Genomic DNA, 21,559 nt, shown 5'->3' with positions numbered 1-21,559 from the left:
AGGCATGGGACGCCAGCAGCAGCCCCAGTGGCAGCCACCGGCAGTGTCTCCAGACATGCCCACTAGCCCCTCGATGAGCCGGTGCCCCTCCACCCTTGCCAGCCAACCATCAGTCTTACCCAGGCCCTAAATGGCTCGTCTGCTATAAGAGCCAAACTTGGGGTCACCACCCTCCCCTCCCTGCACTCAGAGTGACGTGGGTCCCTGCACCCCCACCATGCCGGCCCACGTCCTCTGCCACCTGCTCACCCCTGGAGCCACGGGGCCCCGGCAGGCCTGGCCTCCTGACATTGGCCCCTCAGTGCTCCCCAAGCTCTGGCCACACGCACCCACCACACAGGTCCAAAGAGAAAACCCATAAAGATAAATATCACTGGGTTTTAGTCCTTTTTTTTTTTAAGTTTTTTTTTTTTTAATTTTTATTTATTTATGATAGTTACAGAGAGAGAGAGAGAGGCAGAGACACAGGCAGAGGGAGAAGCAGGCTCCATGCACCGGGAGCCCGACGTGGGATTCGATCCCGGGTCTCCAGGATCGCGCCCTGGGCCAAAGGCAGGTGCTAAACCGCTGTGCCACCCAGGGATCCCTTTTTTAAGTTTTAAACAGAACATTTTTCCCACCCAGAATTCTCGACACAGAAGCCACGGTGGAGGGGTGTCAGCAGGGTCCCTCACGGAGTCAGGGAGGACCTGACAGCAAACACACAGAGGCAGCTGCGGCAGGCAGACGGCACGGCCACTCCCCCAGGCTGAGGGGCACCGACCACGTGCCGGCGGCAGGCAGAGCCACGAGGAAACCCGACTATCCACGTCGAAGCTGCTGGTCGCCCTCTGTGGCCACGCACAGCGATGGCACAAGTTCTTACAAAAGTCAAGGCACAGAGATGCGGCAGGGGAAGGGCCGTGCCGGGCACATACGCAGAGTTGGGGGCATGCGACCGGGGGCAGAGTGCACAGCGGCTCTGAGCCGGAGCCGCACGGCCTGGACTTCGGGGGGACCCGGGTCAGCCTCGCCCCACAGGGCTGTTGGGCAGGGAATCCGCGACAGGCCCGGGACTGGAGGGAGTGGACGGGGGTTCAAATCATTCTCACATTAAATAAAACATTTCTGTACGTCAAAAATTAATGTTATAAACCTAAGAGATACACAAACAGGACAGTTGATAAATATACTGGAGCTGGAGGGCTCAAATTTTAAAATAGGAAAAGCTTCTGCATGTCAATAATGAAACAATTTCTACTCCACTTACAAAAAACAGGCAAAAGAAACGTGTAGGAAACTAATAAAGGGACAAAATGCCAGGGAACATGACAAAACGGCAGCAGCCAGAGGACTCGGGGTGAGAGCAAGGGCGCGTCCCCTCCCCTCCGACTTGCTCCGAGGCGACCAGAGCGCTCGGAGGCCCGGGTCTTCACGTCGCGCTCCGTAGGGCTCCTGCAGCTTGTCTCAAGTGCCCCAGAGGCCCATTTCTAGAAACTTCCCCCAGGGCTGCTCTTGTCAGTAGTGACGCGCCCAAGGGAGGGCCCACTGTGCCAGGGGATGCCAGAGGGGACCCTGCACATTCGTGCCTGCACGTGCCTATGCATTCAAAAACGTGTGCCCGGGTTCACGGGCCCCAGAGCGCTCGGGCTGACCTAGAGCGCTTGAAAACCCAGGGGGAGAACCTAGTTGTAGAATATTCTGTGATGCAGAAACACGTTCACAATTCATATGGGAAAAGCGGGTTAAAAACCTATGTTATGACGATGTTGAAAATATACGTTGATCCGTTTCAGACTTTCTGCAATTATCGCATATTACATCTGAAATTTAAAAGATGATGAAAATCATTTGAAGATTATTTGTTTGGGGGGGAGGGGCAGGGGGGGAGGGAGAGCGGCAGGGGAGGGAGAACCGCGAGCCGACTTTGCCCTGAGCGTGGAGCCTGATGTGGGGTCGGTCTCCAGGCGCGAGGTCAGGCCCTGGGCGGAAGCCAGGAGGCGGACGCTCCTCCGAGCGGCCACGCCAGCCCCTGCTGGGGGGCGTCACGGGCAGTTCTGTGTAGCGGCACCCCCCGCCCGTGCACTCAGGGGCCGCGGCGCAGCTCACGCGGGCAGCGACCGCACGAACACCAGGCCGCCGCCGGCCCTTTCGTCCCATGTGCCCCAGGCCGCATGGAGACGCCCGCGACCCTGCGCCCCGCTGTTGGCGGCCTGCGTGACCCTTCCCTCGGGTGACTCCCGTCTCACCAAGGACGGCTCGACGTTGGGCCTGCTCAGACCCCGGGCGGCTCGGGCCTCCTCGTGCGTGTCCCCTGCTGCCTCTGACAAAGCCCCTGCTCGGTCGGGCTTCGCGAGAGACCCGGCCCCGCGGCACCCGGGCGGCGGCCGCGCCTGACCGCCCCACAGACACGGCAGGAGGACCCACGTGCAGGGCCGGCAGCTGTGGCTCTGGGGTGACGGTGACGCCGCATCGCGAACACCCCCTCCGCGGGCCTCCGCTCGACTGAGTGGCCCACACGCAGAAATCCCGTCTCCCCCGGTTCTCGGCCGGGGACTGGGAGCAGGCGGCGGGACCGCGCTCCCTGGCGGGCTCAGGGCGGCCTTGCTCCCGCGGCGTCCGGAGTTTGCCGCCAGCCCGGGGGCTCCTCGGCCTGCAGCGGCAACACCCGACCCTGCCTCTGCTGCCACCGCCGTCGTCCCCGCGAGCACCCGCGTCCCAAATCCCCTCACCTATAAGGCCGGAAGTCGCTGGTTAGGGCCATCCCCGTCCAGCACGGCCCCCCTCGCCCCGATGACACCTGCACAGGTCCCACACGCAAACCAGACCGTGTTCAAGGGCAAGTGCCAAGGGTGGGCGCGAGACTGTACGTTTCTGGGGAACACGATTCTACCCATAACACCCCAAAACCAATGAATGAATCACAGACGGAAAAAACACCTCAGTGATTACCACAGACAACGGCCCAAGCTCTCACATGCTGGGAGCGCGGAGCAGCTGGCGAGAAAGTCCGAGAAGCCAGAAGGGAAATTGCCCCAAGGGGAGCTTCGGAGGCCTCCGCACAGGCCGAGGGGGACGCCGCGCTGGTGCCCGCGCTGGCGACCGGGGCGTGGGGGAGCCCAGGCGGGGCGGGACCAGCCGCCGCGTGCACGGGGTGGGCCGGGGCGGGGGTCCTCTGAGTGTGCACCGAGGGAAGCGCACCCGCCATTGCCGGCTCCGCTGCCGGCCTCAGCCCGCTCCTCCCGGCAGCCTGACGCGGCGGCTGCTGGCTCCGGTGCGGGGCCCCCACTCGCTCAGCCCCGAGGCCGAGGCCTCCAGCTCCGACGCTCCCCTGCGACTCCGACAGGGAGACGCGTCAGGCCTTGGAACCCGCCTGCGCTCACGGGTCGGCCTGGATCGGAGAAGCGTGACGTGAAGTCGCGCACCCGGAGCGCCCCGACCCGCACGACCCCCGGAGCCTCCACCGTGGCTGCCGACGCCGCCTGCTCCTCCGCGCCCGTTCCCTGGACTTCCGGGTCTCACACGGCGACGGCGCAGACGCGCGGGGGCAGGGGGGACACTTACTTCTCCTCCCGCACAGAAGGGAGGCGCTGGGGATTGAAACGCCGCAAGCGCTCGTAGGTCTCCCTCAGAACCGCACCGACGTCTGCAGGCAGGTCGTCTCGGTCCAATTTCCTACAATTTATAAGAACCGAAACCTCAGTCAGACTCGATCAGATCATCCCAAGGGAGACTCCGAGCCTGGGGACTGCGTCTCCCACTGAACAGAAGGCCTAAGGGCAACCCCCTCCCCGCACGTCCGCTCACGGACTCGGGCCGCCGCCTCACGCTCCTCCTGCCCGAGCAGCACGTACTCCTGCGGCCCGGCGGCCGGACCCAGACCCACAGGAGGGCGGCTACACGGACGGCTTGGGCCGCAGTACAGGGGCAGCGCAAGCCTCCCGCTGGAACTCCCCTCTCATCGCCGCGCGGAGCTACACACGCACTCGTCTCCTCACACGCCCTCGTCTCCTCACACCCGCTCGTCTCCTCACACGCCCTCGTCTCCTCGCGCCCTCGTCTCCTAGCCGCCCTCGACTCCTCGCGCCCTCGTCTGCTACCGCCCTCGGCCTCTCACCGCCCTCGTCTCCTCACCGCCCTCGTCTCCTCACACGCCCTCGTCTCCTCACACGCCCTCGTCTCCTCACCGCTCTCGCCCTCGTCTCCTCACCACTCTCGTCTCCTCACACGCCCTCGTCTCCTCACCGCCCTCGTCTCCTCACACGCCCTCGTCTCCTCACCGCTCTCGCCCTCGTCTCCTCACCGCCCTCGTCTCCTCATGCGCGCTCGTCTCCTCACGCGCGCTCGTCCCTCACCCCCTCGTCTCCTCAACGCCATCGTCTCCTCACACCCGCTCGACTCCTCACTGCCCTCGTCTCCTCACCGCCCTCGTCTCGTCACCGCCCTCGACTCCTCACCACCCTCGTCTCCTCACCACCCTCGACTCCTCACCACCCTCGTCTCCTCACCGTCCTCGTCTCCTCACCGCGCTCCACTCCTCACCACGCTCCACTCCTCACTGCCCTCGACTCCTCACCGCCCTCGTCTCCTCACACACCCTCGTCTCCTCACACGCGCTCGACTCCTCACCGCCTACCGCCCTCGACTCCTCACCGCCCTCGACTCCTCACCGCCCTCGACTCCTCACCACCCTCGTCTCCTGACACGCGCTCGTCCCCTCACCGCGCCCCACTCCTCACCGCCCTCGACTCCTCACCGCCCTCGTCTCCTCACCGCCCTCGTCTCCACACCGCCTTCGTCTCCTCACTGCCATTCGCATACCCACATTCGTTTCCTCACCACCATTCCCTCAGAAGCATTCATGTCCTCACACGCCCTCGTCTCCTCACACCCCCTCGTCTCCTCACCGCCCTCGTCTCCTCACACGCGTTCGTCTCCTCACACGCGTTCGTCTCCTCACCGCCCTCGTCTCCTCACCGCCCTCGACTCCTCACCGCCCTCGTCTCCTCACACATGCTCGTCTCCTCACCGCCCTCGTCTCCTCACCGCCCTCGTCTCCTCACCGCCCTCGTCTCCTCACCGCCCTCGTCTCCACACCGCCTTCGTCTCCTCACTGCCATTCGCATACCCACATTCGTTTCCTCACCACCATTCCCTCAGAAGCATTCATGTCCTCACACCCCCTCGTCTCCTCACACCCCCTCGTCTCCTCACACGCGTTCGTCTCCTCACACGCGTTCGTCTCCTCACACGCGTTCGTCTCCTCACACGCGTCGTCTCCTCACCGCCCTCGTCTCCTCACCGCCCTCGACTCCTCACCGCCCTCGTCTCCTCACCGCCCTCGTCTCCTCACACACGCTCGTCTCCTCACCACGCTCGTCTCCTCACCGCCCTCGTCTCCTCACACACGCTCGTCTCCTCACCGCCCTTGTCTCCTCACCGCCCTCATCTCCTCACCGCCCTCGTCTCCTCACACACGCTCGTCTCCTCACCGCCCTCGTCTCCTCACCGCCCTCGTCTCCTCACCGCCCTCGTCTCCTCACACACGCTCGTCTCCTCACCGCCCTCGTCTCCTCACCGCCCTCGTCTCCTCACCGCCCTCGTCTCCTCACACACGCTCATCTCCTCACCGCCCTCGTCTCCTCACTGCCCTCGTCTCCTCACCGCCCTCGTCTCCTCACACGCGCTCGTCTCCTCACCCCCTCGTCTCCTCACACGCGCTCGTCTCCTCACCCCCTCGTCTCCTCACTGCCCTCGTCTCCTCACACGCGTTTGTCTCCTCACAAGCGCTCATCTCCTCACCACCCTCGTCTCCTCACCGCCCTCGTCTCCTCACCGCCCTCGACTCCTCACCGCCCTCGTCTCCTCACCGCCCTCGTCTCCACACCGCCCTCGTCTCCTCACCGCCCTCGTCTCCTCACCGCCCTCGTCTCCACACCGCCCTCGTCTCCTCACTGCCATTCCCATACACACATTCGTTTCCTCACCACCGTTCCCTCAGAAGCATTCATGTCCTCACCGCCCTGTCCTCACAGCCGCTCGTCTCCTCACACGCCCTCGTCTCCCCACGCCCTCATCTCCTCGCCGCCCTCGTCTCCTCGCGCCCTCGTCTCCTCACACACGCTCGACTCCTCACCGCCCTCGTCTCCTCACACGCCCTCGTCTCCTCACACACACTCGTCTCCTCACCGCCCTCGTCTCCTACCGCCCTCGGCCTCTCACCGCCCTCGTCTCCTCACCGCCCTCGTCTCCTCACACGCGCTCGTCTCCTCACACGCCCTCGTCTCCTCACACACGCTCGTCTCCTCACCGCCCTCAACTCCTCACGCGCGCTCGTCTCCTCACAGGCGCTAGTCTCCTCACCCCCTCGTCTCCTCACACGCGTTTGTCTCCTCACACGCGCTCGTCTCCTCACCGCCCTCGTCTCCTCACCGCCCTCGTCTCCTCACCGCCCTCGTCTCCTCACCGCCCTCGTCTCCTCACACGCGCTCGTCTCCTCAACGCGCTCGTCTCCTCACCCCCTCGTCTCCTCAACGCGCTCGTCTCCTCACACGCCCTCGTCTCCTCACCGCCCTCGTCTCCTCACACACACTCGTCTCCTCACCGACCTCGTCTCCTCACACACGCTCGTCTCCTCACCGCCCTCGTCTCCTCACACCCGCTCGTCTCCTCACACCCGCTCGTCTCCTCACCGCCCTCGTCTCCTCACCGCCCTCGTCTCCTCACACACGCTCGTCTCCTCACCGCCCTCGTCTCCTCACCGCCCTCGTCTCCTCACCATGCTCCACTCCTCACCACGCTCCACTCCTCACCGCCCTCGTCTCCTCACAGGCGCTCGTCTCCTCACACCCGCTCGTCTCCTCACACGCCCTCGTCCTCTCACCGCCCTCGTCTCCTACCGCCTTCGGCCTCTCACCGCCCTCGTCTCCTCACTGCCCTGGTCTCCTCACACGCGCCCGTCTCCTCATACGCGCTCGTCTCCTCACACGCCCTCGTCTCCTCACCGCCCTCGTCTCCTCACACACACTCGTCTCCTCACCGCCCTCGTCTCCTCACCGCCCTCGTCTCCTCAAACGCGCTCGTCTCCTCACCCCCTCGTCTCCTCACCGCCCTCGTCTCCTCACACGCGCTCGTCTCCTCACCCCCTCGTCTCCTCACCGCCCTCGTCTCCTCACACGCGCTCGTCTCCTCACACGCCCTTGTCTCCTCACCGCACTCGTCTCCTCACCCCCTCGTCTCCTCACACGCGTTCGTCTCCTCACACGCCCTCGTCTCTTCACCGCCCTCGTCTCCTCACCGCCCTCGTCTCCTCAAACGCCCTCGTCTCCTCACGCCCTCGTCTCCTCACACACGCTCGTCTCCTCACACGCGCTCGTCTCCTCACGCGCGCTCGTCCCTCACCCCCTCCTCTCCTCACCGCCCTCGTCTCCTCACATGCGCTCGTCTCCTCACACCCGCTCGACTCCTCACACGCCCTCGTCTCCTCGCGCCCTCTCTCCTCACCGCCCTCGTCTCCACACATGCGCTCGTCTCCTCACGCGCCCTTGTCTCCTCGCGCCCTCTCTAATCACCGCCCTCGTCTCCTCACCGCCCTCGTCTCCTCACACCCGCTCGTCTCCTCACCGCCCTGGTCTCCTCTCACGCGCTCGTCTCCTCACCGCGATCGTCTCCTCGTGCCCTGCTCTCCTCACACGCCCTCGTCCCCTCACCGCCCTCGTCTCCTCACCGCCCTCGTCTCCTCTCTGCCCTCGTCTCCTCACCGCCCTCTCTCCTCACCGCCATCGTCTCCTCACTCCCTCGTCTCCTCACCGCCCTCATCTCCGAGCCGCCCTCGTCTCCTCGCGCCCTCGTCTCCTACCGCCCTCGGCCTCTCACCGCCCTCGTCTCCTCACCGCCCTCGTCTCCTCACACGCGCTCGTCTCCTCACACGCCCTCGTCTCCTCACACGCGCTCGACTCCTCACCGCCCTCGACTCCTCACCTCCCTCGACTCCTCACCGCCCTCGTCTCCTCACACGCCCTCGTCCCCTCACCGCGCTCCACTCCTCACCACCCTCGACTCCTCACCACCCTCGTCTCCTCATCGTCCTCATCTCCTCACCGCGCTCCACTCCTCACCACGCTCCACTCCTCACCACCCTCTAGTCCTCACCGCCCTCGTCTCCTCACCGCCCTCGTCTCCTCACACACCCTCGTCTCCTCACACGCGCTCGATTCCTCACCGCCCTCGTCTCCTCACCGCCCTCGTCTCCTCACAGCCTTCGTATCCTCACAGCCCTCGTCTCCTCACACGCGCTCGACTCCTCACCGCCCTGGACTCCTCACCGCCCTCGTCTCCTCACACGCGCTCGTCCCCTCACCGCTCCCCACTCCTCACCACCCTCGACTCCTCACCACCCTCGTCTCCTCACCGCGCTCCACTCCTTACCACGCTCCACTCCTCACCGCCCTCGTCTCCTCACCGCCCTCGTCTCCTCACCGCCCTCGACTCCTCACCGCCCTCGACTCCTCACCGCCCTAGTCTCCTCACACGCGCTCGTCTCCTCAACGCGCTCGTCTCCTCACACCGCGCTCGTCTCCTCACACGCGCTCGTCTCCTCACACGCCCTCGTCTCCTCACCGCCCTCGTCTCCTCTCACGCGCTCGTCTCCTCACCGCGATCGTCTCCTCGTGCCCTGCTCTCCTCACACGCCCTCGTCCCCTCACCGCCCTCGTCTCCTCACCGCCCTCGTCTCCTCACCGCCCTCGTCTCCTCACACGCGCTCGTCTCCTCACACGCCCTCGTCTCCTCACACGCCCTCGTCTCCTCACACGCGCTCGTCTCCTCACACGCGCTCGTCTCCTCACCGCCCTCGTCTCCTCACCGCCCTCGTCTCCTCACCGCCCTCTCCTCACCACCCTCGTCTCCTCACCGCCCTCGTCTCCTCACCGCGCTCGTCTCCTCACACCCTCGTCTCCTCACCGCCTCGTCTCCTCACCCCCTCGTCTCCTCACGCCCCCTCCTCACCGCCCTCGTCTCCTCACCGCCCTCGTCTCCTCACCGCCCTCGTCCCTCACACCTCGTTCCCTCACGCCCTCGTCTCCTCACCGCCTGTCTCCTCACCGCCCTCGTCTCCTCACAGCCGCTCGTCTCCTCGCCGCCCTCGTCTCCTCACCGCCCTCGTCTCCTCAACCCTCGTCTCCTCACCGCCCTCGTCTCCTCACCCCCTCGTCTCCTCACCTCGCCCACTCCGGCCTCGTCTCACCGCCCTCGTCTCCTCACCGCCCTCGTTCCTCACACGCGCTCGTCTCCTCCACCACGCCCCTCGTCTCCTCACACGCGCTCGACTCCTCAACCGCCCCTCGACTCCTCACCTCCCACGACTCCTCACCGCCCTCGTCTCCTCACCCCCCCACGGCCCTCGTCCCCTCACCGCGCTCCACTCCTCACCACCCACGACTCCTCACCACCCTCGTCTCCTCATCGTCTCCATCTCCTCACCGCGCTCCACTCCTCACCCACGCTCACCTCCACACACCCTCTAGTCCTCACCGCCCTCGTCTCTACTCACCGCCCATCGCTCTCCTCACACACGCTCGTCTCCTCACCACGCGCTCGATTCCTCACCGCCCTCGTCTCCTCACCGCCCTCGTCTCCTCACCAGCCTCGTATCCTCACATCCCTCGTCTCCTCACCTCGCTGCTCGACGCCTCACCGCCCTGGATCCTCACCGCCCTCGTCTCCCTCACACGCGCTCGTCGCCTCCACCGCTCCCCACTCTCACCACCCTCGACTCCTCAACCACCCTCGTCTACCTCACCGCGCTCCACTCCTTACCACGCTCCACTCCTCACCGCCCTCGACTCCTCACCGCCCTCGTCTCCTCACCGCCCTCGACTCCTCACCGCCCTCGACTCCTCACCGCCCTAGTCTCCTCACACGCGCTCGTCTCCTCAACGCGCTCGTCTCCTCACACGCGCTCGTCTCCTCACACGCGCTCGTCTCCTCACACGCCCTCGTCTCCTCACCGCCCTCGTCTCCTCACACGCGCTCGTCTCCTCACCGCCCTCGTCTCCTCACACGCGCTCGTCTCCTCACACGCCCTCGTCTCCTCACACGCGCTCGACTCCTCACACGCGCTCGTCTCCTCACACGCGCTCGTCTCCTCACCGCCCTCGTCTCCTCACCGCCCTCGTCTCCTCACCGCGCTCCACTCCTCACATCCCTCGTCTCCTCACACGCGCTCGACTCCTCACCGCCCTCGACTCCTCACCGCCCTCGTCTCCTCACACACTCTCGTCTCTTCACCGCCCTCGTCTCCTCACACGCCTTCGTCTCCTCACACACGCTCGTCTCCTCACCGCCCTCGTCTCCTCACCGCCCTCGTCTCCTCACACGCGCTCGTCTCCTCAACGCGCTCGTCTCCTCACACGCGCTCGTCTCCTCACCGCCCTCGTCTCCTCACACGCGCTCGTCTCCTCACACGCCCTCGTCTCCTCACCGCCCTCGTCTCCTCACGCGCCTTCGTCTCCTCACCGTCCTCGTCTCCTCACCGCGCTCCACTCCTCACCGCCCTCGACTCCTCACCGCCCTCGTCTCCTCACCGCCCTCGTCCCCTCACACGCCCTCGTCTCCTCACCTCCCTCGACTCCTCACCGCCCTCGACTCCTCACACACGCTCGTCTCCTCACCGCTCTCGTCTCCTCACACGCGCTCGTCTCCTCTCACGCGCTCGACTCACCGTCCTCGTCTCCTCACCACGCTCCACTCCTCACCGCCCTCGTCTCCTCACCGCCCTCGTCCCCTCACACGCCCTCGTCTCCTCACCTCCCTCGTCTCCTCACCTCCCTCGACTCCTCACATACGCTCGTCTCCTCACCGCTCTCGTCTCCTCACACGCGCTCGTCTCCTCTCACGCGCTCGACTCACCGCCGTCGCCTCCTCACCGCCCTCGTCTCCTCACCGCCCTCGTCTCCTCACACGCGCTCGTCTCCTCACACGCGTTAGTCTCCTCACACGCGCTGGTCTCCTCACCGCCCTCGTCTCCTCACCGCCCCCCTCCCACGGCACCCGTCTCCTCAGTGCCTTTCCTCTCACACAGGGCAGCGCCCCTCCTCACTCCCTCTGCCACGGTAGCAGCTCTCCGTGTGCCATCCCTCTCCTCCCTCACCTCACCCCTACTGTCAAGTTAGCGACTGTGGTTTTCCTCGCCGTCACGGTGCAACGTCCAGCCTCCTCGGGAGGGGCTGGCGCTGTTGCGAGATCTCACGCCGCCCCGGGTCCTCCTCACCCTCCCTCCTCACTGGCGCAGCAGCCGCTGGGCCCCTGGCAGCAAAGGCGGGGATGCCGAGTGCATCCTGTGCGCGGCCCCGCTCCGCCCCCTCCCGCCCCCCCCTCCCGCGCACAGCCGCAGCCATCCGGGGCGCCCCCGAGTGCACGGCGGCCCTGCCCGACCCCGGGCACTTACGCTCTGAGCATGCTGATGTCGTAGACGATGGACAGGCTCACGGAGCTTCTCTTCTCCTGCTTTAGCTGAGGCTCGTCCACTAATTCGTGTTGTACCTGCGACAAAGTGGAACCGAACCATTATCTGGCTTAATAACTCGGTAGAGATGCAGGAATTAGTTATTTTACATCTATTTCTCCTTTAAAATTAGCATTTGTGACGAACAACATCTCCTCGCTCGTCAGGTCTCCCGTTTAGTTTTCACAAAGGACCTCGGCTGGTTTCCTGCACACGGAAGTCAGCAAAGGCCGACGCTCCTCGTACCCCGGGGCCTGATTACATCAGTGACGCGCTTTCTGCTGGTCCGTTTTTTGTTTGTTTTAAGATCTTATTTATCTATTCATGCAAGACATAGAGCGAGAAAGCGGCGGAGACTCAGGCGGAGGGAGGCAGGCTCCATGCCGGGAGCCCATGCGGGACTCGATCCCAGGCCCAAGGCGGCCCTAAACCGCCGAGCCCGGCTGCCCTCTGGTGGCCTCTTTTAATTCAAGGGTGTCATGAGTGACCTAGTGAAAGATCACGGTGAAGGGCAAAGCTTGTCTGTCCCGTCAAGTACGCACGACGGACGCGTGCTTTGCTGTCTCTCGGGGGACGGACTTGGCTGTTTTTATAGTTTTGCAAAAACGACCTCGAAGCCCATTGCCCCCCCGGCGCCCTCGGCGCGCCAACCTACCAGGACAGAAAACATCCGTCGGTATATGTGCGGCACATGGGCCTTTACAAACGGCGCTGCGGTGACACAAAACTTCGCGGCCTCCTCCTTCCTGCCAGCCTGTAGGTAACAGTCCAGAAGCTCCCTGGACAGTACAAAAACAGCGTTACCAGGGGCGAACCCGCCTCCCGCCGCAAACATCGAGTCGCTGTGTTATCACGCGTTTACTCCTGTCCCGGTTCACGAGGTTCGGGAAGCCCCCGGGGCCGCGTGGGCCGCTCCCTGCAGCTGGGCCCGGGCTGGTGCGGGGCCGGCGGGGCGGGAGGACGTGTCTGCACCGCGACTGCCCCCAGTGCTTAGAGTCGCACTTCGAAGAAAGGCTGTCTCGGCGCCTGTGGTCTGCTCAAGGCTCCCCACGGCGCCAGGCCACAGGTGGGACAGCCCGGGATTCCAGGTTCCCACGTCGGGCAGATCGCGGGTCCCTGCAGACACTCACAGTCGCTGGCCTGCAGCGGTGCTTCCCACGAGGGGCAGGCCGGCCGCTGCCTTCGGGTGCACCCAGCTCGGGGACTGCACGCTGCCTGTGTCACTGAGGCCCAATGGGCTGTCCGCATGCAGACGCGCTTGTGTGTGCTGCCCTGAGCAGGCCCCGCCGCCTGGGGTCATCTGCTGCCGCAGCCACCATGTCACCCATGCACAGAGCCGACTTCTAACCCCCGAGCCAGGATGTGACAGAAGCTCGGTTTCCTGTACTCTAAGTGTCAACGGCCATCGTGTCGTGCCATCCACGTGATCGGCCCCGAGTCCAGCCACAGACCCCAGCAAACAAGACAATGACACGACTCTAACCACGCAGCAGAGAGCACTGACGTCCCCCTGCGGGCCACCGGGCCAGGAAGGTCACGGCGCCGCGGGTCCTGCTCAGGCCTCGCCCCAGGGGAGGCGGCTTCAACTCACAGCATCAGCTCCGCGCGCCACTCCTTGTCCTCCTCCTCCGTCTGATTTAACACAGCGACGATCTGCGACAGGCTGGAGATCAGGTGGTGGTGGAACCCGGGCTTCAGGAAGGGCCTCACCATGTGCCAGTACAGCACCGACGCGTTATACACCAGGAAGTAATACCTGCGGCGGGGGACAGTCACCCAGGAGGTCGTCATGGGAGGGGACCCTGGGGGACGTGGTTGTGGGAGGGGACGTCGCGGTGGGGAGGACGTCACGGGAGGGGATGTCGTGGGGGAGGTGGTCGCGGGGGAGGTGCTTGCGGGAGGGGACATCACGGGAGGGAACGTCGTGGGGGAGGTGGTCACGGGAGGGGAGAGCCCTCCCAGGGTGCCCTGGCAGAAGGGGCCCGCGGCTGCAGGTCAGCCCGGGGCCATGAGGACCCGGCCACGGGGCTCCAGAGTCCAGACCAGAGGTCCGTTCACCCATTCACCCATTCACCCATTCACCCATTCACTGATTCCCAAAGTGATCGGCTCCCTGTGAAAACACAGCACCACAAGGTCTTTGGCTCCCAAGAGACAGAAGAGAACAGGCAGGCGCAGGGGAACCCCGGAAGGCTTCCCGGAGGGAGTAACGTCTTCTGAGACCCGCACCATGACGAGCAATCAGCCGGGAGACAGCGCACGGGAGGGGCCGGCAGGCAGAGGCGGGGAGCAGGGCCTTTGGGGAACGAAGTCCCCAAGCCTGCACTCCGAGTGCAAAGTAAGGTGGGGGGGCAGGGACCCCCCGGAGGGCGGGCCTCCCACGGGGCGCATCTGAGAGAGGAGCCCCCTCTCGGAGAGGCCAGCTCGGCCTGGGACGCCCCAGGTCCCGTGCACCCCGGGCTCTTCCACGGGGCAGCCTGCTCCATCAGCGGTGTTCACAGGGCTCGTCTGCAAGCCCAGCAGTTTCGGGAACGTTGCTGTCTGATGGAGGAGATGGTAAGGAGAAAACCCGGCTACTTCCAGCTAAATCACTAGGGACGGGGACGCGAGGCCCAGCAATCTGCCTGGTGGGGGGGACCCCGATGCTGAACCCTCAGGGAGGCCCGGGGAGTGAGGGGCTGTGGGGAGACCCCAGAGGAGGTTCCCGTAGAGAAAGCACACAAAAGTCATCGCAGGCCACAGACTGCAGGACAGACAGAAGGACAAAGGGTGTGGCCGCGCCCGGCCCTCCACGTCAGAGACAGCCTATAGCACGCACAAAACCCCGCAGTGTGAACAGGTGGCAGCACGTGGGAGCCGTGGTCCCGAACCCCTTCCACGATCCTCGTAGAAACGCCGCGTGCATCACACCCACCTGGGTTCTCCTTTTGCGAAGTTTATTGCCTTCATATACTGGGTCACGCAGTTTTCAAATTCCTCCTGAAACAATGCACAGTTACATGAATTTGCCCCTGAAACCTCAATCGTGGCTCGTGGTCGCTTCCGCGGACAGTAAGGAGCCCACGGTAAGCAGCAGGAGCGGCCACCGGCAGGTGTCAGACATGCCCGCTCACAGGCCGGGCCCCGGCACCAGCAGGGCACAGCTGCCAAACGTCAAGCAGGAGCTGAGTCCTGGAGCAGCCCACACGCAGCCCACACGCTGCTCACCGACGTATCCGTAAAGGGCACGTGAGGACATGTCTGGCCCCACAGTTCTGGAAGCGGAGTGGGACTGTGTTTCCACCCGAGACACAGAGTGCCGAGGATCAAGGCAGCCTCGGGGAAAACCCGGAGTGGGACAAACCACTAGTCACCCAGGAACCGCCCACTGGCAGGGGCGCTGGGTCCCCCCGAAGCCTTGGGGCTGTGCCCACCAGGGCTGCACCCTCAAGCCCCCACCTGCCCCCTGGGGCGTGTCTCACCAGGTTTTCCGACGACTTGGGGGCGCAGAGCTGGGCCCGGCACAGGTGCGCTCTGCCCAGGAACTGGGTGACCGGCCCCTTCACCTTGAAGTACATCTGGATGCAGTCGTCGCTCATCTCGGGCTGCCCCATCTGCAGGACAGGGGTGCCCCCCCCCCGCAGCCACAGCGGCTATGACGGCAGCCTGAGGGCGCAGGTCCAACAGATCCCCGGGGAATCCCTGGGTGCTCCTGCCCTATCCACCCTGCGACCTCTGGACCCCTGGACGCGGTACCTTCAGGGCCTGCTCCGCACACAGAACAAACAGGTCGGGGCTGAAGCTCTCCGTGGGGTCAAACTCTGATTTGCCCAGGTTGGCCGACTTGATGAGCTCATAGGCCCTCCTCAGGGAGGCGGCATCTACGGGAGGAGGGAGGCCAAGGTCCGCCTGTGAGGAGGGGCTGCAGCCCGGGGCCACACCCTCCCCCGCGGGCCTCCTCCTCTCCCACCGGGCCTCCCCCACCACTGTGGCTGCGTCTACACCCTCCTCTCCCACGCGGGCCTCCCCTCCCCCCCTGCGGGCCTCCCCCTCCCCCCCACTGCTGCCCGGCGTCTGCACCCTCCCCCCCCCCCCGCGGGCCTCCTCCCCCTCCCCCCCCACTGCTGCCCGGCGTCCCCCCCCCCGCTCCGCGCCCCCTCCGCAGCCTCCCCCAGGCCGAGCCCCCGCAGCAGTGGAGGATGACAGGACACGGGGTCGCGGAGGCCCCGCGGGGGGAGCGGCGGACCGGGGTGTTGGGGGCGCCCCGAGTCAGGGGTCTGCTGGGGCGGGCGTGTCGCCTCCCGGGGCGGGGGCGGGGGCGGGGTGGGGGTCGGGGTGGGGGTCGGGCCCGCGCACCCTGCTGGCTCTGGGCGCGGGCCAGCTCCTGGGTGATGACCAGGTCCATGGCGGCGGCCCCGGGCCGTGGGCTTCCTCCCGCTCGGGGCCGGAGCGCGGTTGCCTAGCGACGGGGGACGCCGCGGGCCCTACGGGTCGGCGCCGGGGCCACACTAGTGCGGAGGCGAACCGCGGCCGGGGCCGCCTTCCCCCGAGGGCGCGCGGGCGGGGACGAGGGCAGCGGAGCCAGGGCAGGGTCGGGGTCGGGTCGGGGTCGGGGTCGCGCTGCCCGGGCGCCCTCACCGCACCGGCCCCGCTCCCCCCGCCCCGGCGGATGCTCGGGGAGCCCCGCCTCCTCGCCCCGCGTCCCCCCAGCACGAGGATGCCCCTGGGTCTGGTCCCGGCCCCGGAAGTGGTCCTGCGGGCCTTAACCCCTTCACTGGGGCGTGCTCGCGTGCGTTCATTCATTCGTTCCTTCCTTCATTCATTCGTGCCCGCTGCAGAAGGGGGATCCTACAGCTGCTGACCCTGCGGGGCGGGGCTGAGCGCGCCTGGGAGCGCAGCAGGTGCACCTGCCGCCGCCTGCGCCTGCGCCTGCGGAGGGGATGTCAGGCACAGCGAATGCCTGCCGGGGTCGGATCCCGAGGGGGTGGCGCAGGCGAGGGCGGGGGCGAGCTGAGATCCGCCGGAGAGAGGAGGCTCCCCACAAGTGCGGGGTGAGCAGCACCTGCGCCGGCAGGGAGCGGGGCCGGGTGCCCAGGAGGCGTTGGGGGGGGAGGGAACCGGCCAGGGCGGGTGCCCCCCACACCAGGATATTGGGCCCAGTGGCCTCAGGTCTCAGCGTTTTCTGAGGGTACCAGGTGGAGACTGGTTTGGAGGTGGTGACAAGGCCACAGGCTCATGCCCAGGGCAGGAAGGGAGAGCGGGTCTGAGTGACAGGTGTGGGACCAAAGAGGGCCCAGAGGGCCGTCCACCCCGGGGGTGCACAGGGCATGCACCGGGCTGGGGAGCTCCAGGAGAGGGCCGGCCAGGGGGCAGCTCAGGAGCGGTCCTGGGTGTTCTGTGGGGGCATGTGGGATGCTGAGGCATTCAGAGCTCACGTTCGCAGGAAGGCTCTGGGCTGGAGGTGCAGGCCTGCACACACCTGCCCCGGCATGCTGGTGTGCGGGTGAGAGCCCCGGGGCCGAGGGGGCTGGAGACCGGCCTTGGAGAGCCCTCGGCCAGGAGCAGCAGGGAGAGCTGCAGGAAGAGCTGCAGAGGTGGAAGGGAAGCCGTGCAGAGCCCCCGCAGCAAGGGCAGGAGTTGGGGGAGGGGGTCAGCTACGCCAAACGTGGCCAAGGTGTCGGTGAGGCGAGCGCTGAGAAGCAGTGGTGGGGATTAGCAGCGTGGAGGCTGTGAGCGACCCCAGGACAGCCATTTCTCTGAAGGGGGCGTTGGGGGGGGGGGTGCAAGAGTGAGTGGGCCCTGGAGCAGAGACAGAGGCAGTTGCACAGCTTTTTCAAGAAATTTGACTTCTCACGGAGTGGAGGAGACGAGGCAGGGACTTAGTCATCTGGGAGGGATATTTCTAAAGGAGTGAGACAGGCGAGCTTGTAAAGCTGATGGGCTTTTATTGCCTCACGTGGCGGCCAATGTGGAGAATCCTGCAGCCTCCACGGAGACAAACAGCTCCTAGGAAGTGACTTTAGCCAGGAACAGGGTACGATGCCAACAGTGAGTGTGGATCGTGTCTGTAAATACCAGCAACAAGCAGAAAAGGACAGAAACACGCCGTCTAGAACAGCACCAAAACAGAGCACTTTGGAATAAATTTAACAAAAGATGCGTAAAACCGTGGCAGTAAGGCTACAAAACGTGGCTGAGAGGTCGCAAGTCTGGGATTTGGGGTTCAGGAGATGGCCTTTCCTTCAGAGGGGCGCTTCTCGCTCCGGGCAATCCCAGTCACGATCCCAGCAGAGCTTTCTCTGGAAACCTGCAGGTGACCCCAAAATATCCACAGATACACGAAGGACGCGGAGTGGCCAAGACGACGCTGAGGAGCAGGGCGGCCTTGGAGGACACACGCTGCTTCCTTTCGGGCCTGACGGTGAGGCCGCGGCCGGATGTGACGCGGTGTGGACCAGCGGAGCCTGTGTCCGCAGCCCGCCGACCCTGCCAGACGTGCCGACTCCGTGGGGAATGGAGCGGTCTCTCCCCCTGGGCGCCGGGTGCGCTCGGCCTCGCCGGGCAGCCCCGTCACAGCCCCGTCTCAGGCTTGGGGGCCGATTTACAGGTGTGGAAGAGGGAAACAACCACACCGTCCTGGAGCAGGTGGAAGTTTCTTAGCAAGGGCACAAAAGGAAAACCATCAAGGGAAAAATAAAGCCGTCCCCGTCGAAAGTGAGACCTCTGCTCTCCGAAAGGCTGCAAAGAAAATGAACAGACCGGAGGAAAGTATTCGCAGTAAATGTGCCTGACACAGGGACTGGGCCAGGCTGTATCTCTAAAACCACTAAATCACTATGGAAAGACCAACAGCACACAAAGGATCGGCCACAAGAAACGCTGAAATTAAAGACACTGGCCACAGTGAGTATCGGTGAGAGGTGCCGCGCGACCCTCACACGAGGCCCGTGGGAATGAAAAGTGGTGCAACGTCCGAGACAGGTTAACTTCCACCTACCCCTGACCCCCCCATCCTCCTTTTAGGGGTTTACCCAACACACATGATGCCTCCGCAGAAGCCCGTGCACAAGCATGTCCACAGCAGCTCTGTCCCCATCTCCCCGAAGTGGAAACCACCCAAGCATCCCGCAGCCACAGTGTGCTGAGCTCCCACGGCCGCGTCTCCGCGGGGAGAAGAGGAGCCAGGCCCCAACAACCTGCCAAGACCAGCACCCCAGAGGGGGGAGGGGGGAAGGGGGAGCCCTCCCGGGAGCCCACGCCCACCCCCTGCAGGACCAGGTGAGGGGAGCAAGGCGGAGCTGAGGGTGGGGTGCATGGGACCCGATGGCATCAGGCACGCGGTGGTGCTCGCCGCAGACCTCCCTGACGTCACCACCGGCAGCCCGAGCCAGCGACTTAGGTGACCTCGGCCGCACCTGGAAGATGGACCAAGCCAACATGGGGCATAAACCCACAGAGCTGGGGTGGGGGCGGGGGGGGGCTGGCCTGAGAGGGCAGCCAGGTGGGGGCCTGGTGGGTGGGAGGGTTGGGGGGGCCAGGTGGGGGTCAGGCAGGGACCAGAAGAGGGGGGGCATGGGGAGGCCAAGGGGGGCACGAAGGGGGTGGAGCCAGGCGGGGGGGGGTTGCTGGGTGGGGGTCAAGCTGGGGGCTGGGTGAGGGGGCCAGATGGGGGGAACAGGAGCTAGGCAGGGGTGGGGGGCCAGGGGGATGTGGGGGGGCTGAACGGGGTGGGAGGGCAAGAGGGGGGCGGAGCCAGGCGGTTGGGAGGGGCAGGCGGGGGTCCAGTGGGGCAGGCAGCAGGACCAGGTGGAGGCATCAGTGCATACCCTGGGAAGCCCTGGACTGGGGGGGTGCTCCTGCTTCCGGGTCGTGCACAGGCGGGTGGTCTGCGGGGTGGGGTCGCGGTGCCCAGGGCTGGGCGCGGAGGAGGACGGTTGGGAGGCCCCAGGGGCGGGCAGAGCAAGGCCCCCCGAGGTTGGAGCCCCTTCCTCGTGACCTCTGCCCACCTGCAGGCCCCCGGGATGAGGGAAGGGCCCCCTGGGGTCCTCCTGGAGGGAGGGCTGGCCAGCCCCGCAGAGTCCCCACCGGTGGGCGGGAGCTGTGGGCCACGGCCCCAGGGCAGGGTGGCTGTGGGCCTCTGGGGCCTGGGGAGCGGGGGCGGGGTGGGCGGCAGGTGAGGGGGTGGGGGTGAGTGGGAAGCGGGGGCCAGGGTGGGGGTGGAGGGCGGGGAGCTGGGGGGCAGGGCAGGGAGGAGGGTGCAGAGGAGGCTGCGTGGAGCTGTTGGGGAGTCCGCTCCGTCTGGGGGCCCCGCCCGCGGTGGGCGAGTCTGTGGGCCTTGTCTACACCGTCCCTCCCCTTCATGTGTCAGGAAGAGACTCCGATTCCCGCAGGCAGGAGGCTCCCTGACGTCGCACCCCCCTATCCCCAGGGTGGCCAGGTGCGCAAGCTCTGGGCACCTTAAAGCAGTTTGGGGGTGTATCGTCACGGGAGCGCAATCCCTTGGTGGGCCCTTTCCTCCTGCCTGCCGCGGAGACGCGGCCATGAGGGCTGGAGCTGGAGCAGCCCCTTTGTGCCACGTGGGGGTAACCCGTGGGGCAGCTGCTCGTCCCCCCAGGCCTGTGGGAAAGAGAAGTAGGCACCTCTCCTGTTAAGCGTAAGCCGCCTCTTCCCTGTGCGCTCCCCGCCGATGTCCTCCCTCCGCCTCCACTTTGCCTTTGGAAGACGAGGATGCGGGAAGATTTCGGGCAAGTATCGTGTCTACGTTTTCTTAGATAAGATTTAAATTCAAAGCATGACAAGACGTATACACCTGCACGTACGTGTGCACACGTGAGAGATGCGGCGCGGTGGGCGTGAGCGTGTGCTGAGATGGCTTCTTCCCGGGCACGATTCTGACCCCGTTTCGCCCCGGATCTGCAGTCACGCGGGGACCGGAGGGAGAAGGCTCGGGCCTCGTCTGCCAGCTGTCAGCTCCACAGTGTCCTGAAACGTCTCTGTTTATTCAGGGGGACGCGGGGCACCGCGCACACGGCGGTTATAAAACATTTATTCCCCCCAAGGAAGCATCTGCCAACGTTAAGAGATTTTCCAAATCCTGGAGCATTAAGTATTAAAACTCCTTTTTCTCGCGCTGCAGCGTCTCAGGCATGGAGAATGGGGCACAGGCTTCTTTGTTCGACGGACGGGGCTTCATTCAGTCAAGACAATTCGGGTCAGGCCCAAGCCGCTCTTCCCCTTCCTCTGCCTGAGACCCGAGTGTGGGCCTTGTGGGGTGCCCCGTGTCCCCCAAGAGCACCTCCTTGTCCTTGCTGTGACCTAGGCTCCAAGAGGACAGCACCGAGCGCTGCGGCGTCGCCCACGAGGGACATGCTGCACCCGCAGGACCGTCCCTCGTGCCCCCTGAGTGGCTTCCTTCCAGGTGCACCAGCGCCCACTGCAGCAGGACCTCCCTGACGTGCCCCCCACGTGCCCCCCAGAGCGTCTCGATCCCATGACGTGGTCACGCCCGCGTGCACCTCCCTCAGCCCGGCTGCACCGACTCGGGCTCCTGGGTGGCCGCCCTGGGGCAGCGAGCAGGGCTGCTCCTCCCGGGCCGAGAGCGGTCAGGCCTGCTAACGCTGTGCCTCCGCAGGGGGGCGGGAGGTGGCCTGGGTTTCTGTCCATGAGAATTCGAAGGTTTGTCCCTTTTCTCTTTGCTGGTGGACTGCTTGTTCCTTCAAGGCCACCAGCTCTTGCGAAACTGGATTGTTCTTTTGTTTGTTTTCAGCAAGCGACCTTGAGAGTGTGTCTGCATGCATGTGGGTGTGCACAGGTGGGTGTGTGCACGGGGGTGGGTGTGCGTGGGTACGCGTAGGGGTGTCCATGTTGCCATGCGTGGGTATGTGTGTGTGGTCGTGTGTGCATGTGGGTGTATGTGCGTGCGTCTGCGTGTGGGTGTGTGCGGGCACGTGTGTGTGTGACACGCCCGCCTGCACTTTTCTGGAACAGCATCCGCGTCACCCGGGCTTCAGGACGCGCAGCCGTGAACGTGGTTGTGTCTCGTCTCCACTGTGCCTTGGGCTGTTTCCTTCCCACGGCTCCTTTATTCTGCGTCTCTTT

General features: G+C 65.4%; 1 protein-coding gene across 3 annotated transcripts in view; it reads right to left on the bottom strand.

The window, feature by feature from the left end:
* CFAP46 (cilia and flagella associated protein 46) overlaps positions 1–15,910 on the bottom strand; it is a 102,881-nt gene extending 86,971 nt beyond the window's left edge. For all 3 annotated transcript variants that reach the window (XM_041743635.1, XM_041743636.1, XM_041743637.1), the window contains exons 1-8: positions 15,818–15,910; positions 15,218–15,342; positions 14,944–15,075; positions 14,397–14,461; positions 13,074–13,238; positions 12,138–12,261; positions 11,426–11,520; positions 3,544–3,654 (exon numbers count right to left, since the gene is read on the bottom strand). In XM_041743635.1, coding sequence (XP_041599569.1) covers positions 3,544–3,654; positions 11,426–11,520; positions 12,138–12,261; positions 13,074–13,238; positions 14,397–14,461; positions 14,944–15,075; positions 15,218–15,342; positions 15,818–15,866 — 866 coding nt within the window. In that variant the 5' untranslated portion in view covers positions 15,867–15,910. The remainder of the gene's footprint in view (positions 1–3,543; positions 3,655–11,425; positions 11,521–12,137; positions 12,262–13,073; positions 13,239–14,396; positions 14,462–14,943; positions 15,076–15,217; positions 15,343–15,817) is intronic.
* Between the last annotated feature and the right edge of the window lie 5,649 nt (positions 15,911–21,559).

Source organism: Vulpes lagopus, chromosome 2 (assembly GCF_018345385.1).
Source record: "Vulpes lagopus strain Blue_001 chromosome 2, ASM1834538v1, whole genome shotgun sequence".
Lineage (NCBI taxonomy): Eukaryota > Metazoa > Chordata > Mammalia > Carnivora > Canidae > Vulpes > Vulpes lagopus.
The sequence above is the reverse complement of the archived record's forward strand: the minus strand, read 5'-3'. Positions and strand labels throughout refer to the sequence as shown.